Genomic DNA, 6,899 nt, shown 5'->3' with positions numbered 1-6,899 from the left:
CTTTGTCACTGCATTTGTTTTAAGAGGGACAAGCATTATTTTCTGGTGAATATGTTCACTGACATTTCCAAGAAGAAAGAAAAGCTAAGTTGCCATCATTTCATAACATTTATTTTTCTTTAAAGTTTTGTATAACTGGCTCAGTTAACAAAACTGTACAGTCTTACTTGTATGGTGATAATGTATTTTTGAACAAAGATTTAAAAGTATATGGTCTAACAAAAGATTTATGTGATATACATTTTTATGTGCATAATAAATTTTCAAATGTAAAACTTGGAGTACTCATTATGGAAAGAATAAAATTACTTAGAAATTTGGGGATTTGGGGTTTCTATGTTTAGTGTACACAATCTGGAATGATATAACCAGATTAACTTTATCTACTGAAACCTACCCTAAGATAAATATAAGTCAATAAGTGATGGTAAAAATTATCTTAATATATGAGTACAGTATGGTCTGTTATCAATGCTTACAATGTTGTTATATTATTACTATCATAATTTATATTCATCTTATTGGCAGACTAGATTTAAACCTTTGGTAATGTGCATCAACTTCACATTTTAGGTTTATGATTATTGTGATTTTTCCCTTCTGCTGACTGAAGTTAGCAGAAACGGGCAGTTCTTTGCTGGTGGAGAAATGATTGCTGCCCACAGAATCCTCATCTGGACAGAAGATGGTCACAGTTACATCTATCAGCTGCTGAACAGGTGGGCTCAGATGGGAGCGGTATACAAAACATTCAGGTAGAAAATGAACTTTGGGAGGTTTATTATGGAAAAATCCCTGCATGCTGCCCATGATCAAAAACCAGAACAAAACAACTTTGGCACTAGAAGATTTACTCTGGGCTTGGTAGGCTTCAGCCTTTGTACAAAACAGCAGGGGATGGAGGAATGAGATTAACCATGTATAACTTGTACAGCTGGTGCTGGGTTTTCAAAAAGTCACTTGTAATTATTAACCCAACAATTTCTAAGTAGAGTTTAGAAACTCGAACGGTACCATCCGGCTTTTGAAAGTGGGAGGGAGAAAAGAACGAATAAAGAACCTCAAAGTTCTAAACTTTGCTTTTTATTTTTGCCATGCAGTGGGCTTTCAAAAAGCTTATACCCTGCTGATGGAAGAGTGCTTAAAGAGTCCATTTATCCTCATTTACTGTGCTCTACTTCTGTGCAGGAAAATAAGGTAATGCAAGAAAAGAGTGACTGCCTCAAAGCTGTTTCACTCAGTTTCTTGGATAACTGTTGCTTTGTCTGTCAGAGTCAGGCTTGAAAAAATTGAATTGAAGCATCCCATCAAGTTGTTAATGAGAAAATCAAGTTTAATTGTCAATGGCTACCAAAGAGAAAACTTTGTCTTTAAAAATCTACTATGTTTAAGTCTGTGTTTTAAGTTTATAATGAAACAATACATATTTACTATAGGAAAATTATAAATGTTGGAAAGAAAGGAGACATTAAAATTCCTAATTTCACCACAGTAAATATTCACTGAGTTTTTTTTTTTACTTTGTTGTATTTATTTACTTATTTTGATTGAAAAATTTTCAAATATTTGAAAAAGTTGCAAGAGTATTGCAGTAATTATTCATATACGCTTTACCTAGATTCACCAATTGATAACATTTTGCTATATTTACTTTCTTTCTCATTCTCTCTCTGTCTCTCTCTGCATTTGTGTGTCTGTGTATATACGTACAAGCACATACACACACACCACACATTTTTTTCACTGACCCTTGTGATAAATGGTGTGACAAGACATTGTTGAACATTTTTATGTATCTACTCCAATTTTTAAACTTTATGGAATGTTTTATATTCCGTTTCTTTACTTAATCATATATTGATATCATTTTCAGATGTATTTAGCTATTGTTACGAATAAATTTTCTTGGTAAAACAAATATAATTACGCTTTTGGCAGAGAGTTGAGAATATAATTGTGAGCTTATTACTTGACTGAATCATACCTTTGACACTCTAGGAAGCCTGAAAATTTAAGCAGTTATTTTATTTCAGTAGTGTTATCCAAAGTGTTTTTTTTTTTTTTTCCTAAGCCTTTGGACTTTGTCATCAGTTAATTATCCAAAAACGTATTTCATGGCGAGTGGAAGAGTTTTGAATTATTGATGTGTCAACCAGGGAAGCATGCTACTTTTAACAGAATGATGGTTTGCTTAATTAGGCAGCATAGCTGTTGGAAATCCTACAGCTCAGTGATTGTCGCTTTAACATATCTGTGAGGTTTTGTTGTGAAAACTTGATTAAGAAACTGTCAGCCAAAAATTAGAACCCCAAGTGCCACTGGGACGCAAGCAAGCTTTATAATTATGGCATGCATCAAAGGACTATTTCTAAAATTACCTGTGGGCAGCAATAGGTTTTGCTGTTGATCACAAAACCAGTACTGGGGCTTCCTTAGAAAGGCATATTTAGTTATTTTTTTAAAGGATCTGCTCTTTTCCTCCTTAGCTTTGAATGCGTTTTTACAAAGCACAGTTTGCCCTGAAAGCCAATAATCAGTTGTGCCCTTTAGGGACTTCTTGTTCCTGAAAATTTCAATGTTATATATAACCATGAGGAAAGAGTACAACAATTAAAAAATAACTAATCTCATGGGAAGTTACCTTGCTTTGTCTCTCAAAATGCGAAGACATAAACTTATAGATGTTTTACCAATAATTCTTGTTTAAACAACCATAGATGTTTCTGTATCTTAAAAGTGAGAAATGCCTAGAAGCCAGTGAAATGTGAATAGAATAATTGGAAACCGGGAAAAGTTGGTCTGCCTGTCCTTACTTGCCTTTTATCCAGGGCATAAAGTCAGACTTTCTTTCCCTTATTCAAACATCACCAGTGTTCACTAAATATAAGAGTCCTTAGTCTCTCTTGCAGTTACCAAGTAATGAAGGCATTGTGGTAGGATGCAGAGATGAATTTGATACATTCAGTGAGCTTAGAAAGGACTGCTCTGTAAAGCAGGTAGTATTGTCCGGACTCATTTTTTGGAGTGATACCATAGAATTAAATCTCCAGGTTTGACAGTAACAGGTTCTCAGAATTAATGTTTGTAATGCCCATGTACATATCTGCTGATGGAGTTGCAGTGGTAAGAATGAGGATTCGTCTTTCCTTCCAATAGCTGCATGAGGATCTCCCTAGCTTCAAATCACAGCTGGTAATTGCTGAGGCCTGTGGTGCAGGGGTTCTGGCTGTTGAGATAAGGAACTGGGTTTCCCAGGGTCTCAGCCACAGAGTAAGGCTGCTGTACTGAGATTGGAATAGCTGGCATAGAAACAGCCTAAGGACTGCAAACAAAAACTGTGTGTGAAAGAACTAAGAGTAATGGTGATGATGATGATGATGATGGTGATGATGACAATGAAAACTTCATTTGAGTCCTTATTATTGTCAAACATACAAACGACCTCATTTACTTTAGTTGCCACCAGGATCCCATGTTGAAACTGATGTTCAGAGAGGTGAATTCCCAGGATTTGAACTCAAGTGGTTTAGCCCAAATCCAGTAATGGGTTTTGGAGTGAGTTTCTCAATTGTTCTGAGAAAAGAATAACCAGAATTGTTAAAATTAATTAAATAGGGACTAAATGTCAGGGACCATTCTGTGTACCTTATGTTTATCTACTCATTAATCCTTACACCAATCCCATATAGCAGGTGCTTTTATTAGTCTTATTTCACAGTTAGGGAAAATGAGACAGTGAGGTGTACTAAATTGTCTACAGTAACCAGCTTGCTCTTTCAATAGAGCTAGGATGTGGTAAAGTCAGGATTTAAATCCAGGCAGTTAGCCCCAGGGATTTCAGTGCTAGTGGCTATGTTTTATTACCTCCTGGATGATGGAAACTCTCATGATGAACACTGTGATGGAAAATTGGAATTCACATGGTAAGGGACTATGAAGAGGTTTTCAGGTGAATAGCAGAACTACAGGGAACTGTTTGGGAGGAGGAGGAGCGAGGGACCAAGGGGTGAGTGTGAGCAATTGAGAAGTGGCAATGTGGAAGGTGAAGGCAGAGAGCATGAGAGCAACAGCGAACTTCAACTGCAGGGACAAAGCGCCAGCTGGGAGGAGTTATGCTGCCACCAACTTGAGTAACCCACCAGCCTCTTGGAGCTTCCTTTTCAAATCAGAATAAGCAGGGAGTTGGAACAATCAGTTCTAAGTGCCTACAAGGGTGGGAGAGTTTGAATAGCCAATTTAACCAAATTTTATCAACCCATTTCAAATAGCTATAAAAATCATGGCTGTAAGACACCAAAGTGCCCTCTGAGTCTTAAAAAAAATTATTTAGAAAATGACTTTATTGGAACCATTTTCTATGATGCTCTTATTTCTTGGGACTGTAGGGAATTAATTACACATCTTGGTTGGATAACCTTGGATTGGTTTCTTATTTTCTGTCATAGTTTTCCTGTTTTCATATCAGGATAATAGCAATGTTTACTTAACTACATAGCTTTGTTGTGAAGATTAAATGTAGCAATATCTTGGCCCTTAATAATCACTAATGAATAGAATTTTTCACTAATGTGTCTAAATCCACACCTTAAAGCATGTATTTTCTGACTAGGAAGCATCACTTTCCTGGACTTCTTTAATTCTAGCAAGCAATTGGCTTTCTTAGGATGACTTTTACTTCTGCACCAAAAAGAGTTCAGGTTTTGTTTTTGTAATTGCTTGAATGATTTTGATCCCTTAATATCTATGTACCAACCTGCCCGAAGAACAGCTATACTGCCCTGAGAAGGACCAGGGATGCTCAAGATGCATTCACTAGTGAAGGCATAGCTTTAAGAGCACTGGTGCCCAATATTCATATTCTCCTTCAGCAAGATCATAAATTATGTATAATATGTATAATATTATACATAATTTATATAATGTATAACAGTATATATGTATATACACACACATTATAAATTATGGAATCATTTTCCTTTGTGGCCACTTGAGAAATTGGAAATCAAGTATGTTAAATCTGAAAAACAGTCAACAAAAAGTGGAAAACATGGTAACAACACAAAATTACTGTACAAATATGAGTTGTTGCTGTTTTAAGTGACAATTAGAACTATAAAGGAACTATAAAGAAATTAAGCCTTCTTAGTGAACATCTTTAGCATCAAGACATGGGTTGCTGAATCAGAATGACTGGACTCAAAGCCCATTGCTTCCTCTAATCGCCTTAGACAAATCAATCTCTTCACTTCACAGGAAAACACAAGTTTTCTTGTTTGTAAAATGAAAACATTGATAGTATCAATTTTATAGGGTTATTGTGAGGATTATTTAACTGAATATGTAGAAAACCCCTTGCAGTAATGTGTACACATAGCTATACACACACACACACACACATACACACACACACGGTCAGTAAATGTTAGATACTTTTATTGACTTTCTGAAGTCTATGACTTTGCTTCTTGTTGTTTAAAGCCTCTTTAGTCCTAGATCACAGATTATTTCATTTAATTTACTTGGAAATTTTGAAACAGTGGGAAATAAATTGAAAATATTTACTTCAGTTATTAAGTCTTGTTTCTCCATTTAAAAACAGTGGCCATCTTTCTATAGTTAGAATATTTCCTACATAAAAGCCCACTTTTTGTTTCGTAACAGAGCCGTCCCTTTGTTATGGGCTACATGAATGAGAGGAAAGAGCCTTTTTACAAGGTGCTTTTCTCTGGAGAAGTCTCAGGAAGAATTACTTTGTGGCACATCCCTGATGTTCCTGTATCCAAGTTTGATGGTTCTCCTAGAGGTAAGTCAGTTTCCATTTCTAGTCACATGTCTTCTGAGAACAAATTTCTAATTAACTCATTGTTCTTCTAAGTTGAGCAACAAGAAAAATTTATTGTGTACTATTATGTATTAAATGACAACATAAAAGCAGGTATAAACACAAAGCTTAGGCCGGGTACGGTGGCTCATGCCTGTAATCCTAGCACTTTGGGAAGCTGAGGCGGATGAATTGCCTGAGCGAAGGAGTTCGAGACCAGCCTGGGCAACATGGTGAAAACCATCTCTACTAAAATACAAAAAATTAGTGGGGCGTGGCGGCGTGCACTTGTAATCTGAGCTACTCGGGAGGTTGAGGCAGGTGAATTGCTTTAACCCAGGAGGCGGAGGTTGTAGTGAGCCGAGATCATGCCACTGCACTCCAGCCTGGGTGACACAGTGAGACTCGGTCTGAAAAAAAAAAAAAAAAAATTAAAAATTAAAAACACACACACACATGAACCTTATGGATCTTATATATTAATATAACCAATATAATTCATGTTAACATCAATTGAACTTAACAAGAGATGAATGCTGGCGATATGAATCTGGGATAGGCTGTAACACTGTATTCATATTTTTGAAGGGAGGGTGCCTTGATATTTTCCATGTCTATGATGCATTGATAAACCAAATTTTCTTTTTATCTCTGTTTTCTTTTTAGAGATACCAGTAACTACCACCTGGACTCTTCAAGATAATTTTGATAAGCATGATACTGTGTCACAAAGTATTATTGACTATTTCTCTGGGCTTAAAGATGGGGCAGGAACTGCTGTAGTCACTTCATCAGAGTATATTCCAAGTCTTGATAAACTAATATGTGGCTGTGAAGATGGGACAATTTTCATTACCCAGGCTTTGAATGCTGCCAAAGCAAGACTTCTAGAAGGTGGTTCTTTAGTAAAAGGTCATTGAATTTTATTTGACCCTACTTATTTGATTTATCTAAAACTGCAATTTCAACAAACTGCACTAAAGAAGATTTAGGGGCCTAAAGAATTAGCTGGCATTTGCTGCTAAATATGTACATATTTTAATGTTGAAGTAAAACATACATATAGGGTTTTTTTTTT

At 35.9% G+C, this 6,899-nt stretch overlaps 1 protein-coding gene across 1 annotated transcript in view; it reads left to right on the top strand.

Moving 5' to 3' along the window:
- Positions 1–6,899, top strand: part of WDR72 (WD repeat domain 72) — a 233,714-nt gene that overhangs the window by 20,823 nt on the left and 205,992 nt on the right. Inside the window, exons 6-9 of the mRNA XM_011986685.1 lie at positions 574–719; positions 1,101–1,198; positions 5,657–5,803; positions 6,488–6,733. Of these exons, the coding sequence (XP_011842075.1) occupies positions 574–719; positions 1,101–1,198; positions 5,657–5,803; positions 6,488–6,733 (637 nt within the window). The remainder of the gene's footprint in view (positions 1–573; positions 720–1,100; positions 1,199–5,656; positions 5,804–6,487; positions 6,734–6,899) is intronic.

Source organism: Mandrillus leucophaeus, unplaced genomic scaffold (genome assembly GCF_000951045.1).
Source record: "Mandrillus leucophaeus isolate KB7577 unplaced genomic scaffold, Mleu.le_1.0 Scaffold108, whole genome shotgun sequence".
NCBI classification, from domain to species: domain Eukaryota; kingdom Metazoa; phylum Chordata; class Mammalia; order Primates; family Cercopithecidae; genus Mandrillus; species Mandrillus leucophaeus.
The sequence above is the reverse complement of the archived record's forward strand: the minus strand, read 5'-3'. Positions and strand labels throughout refer to the sequence as shown.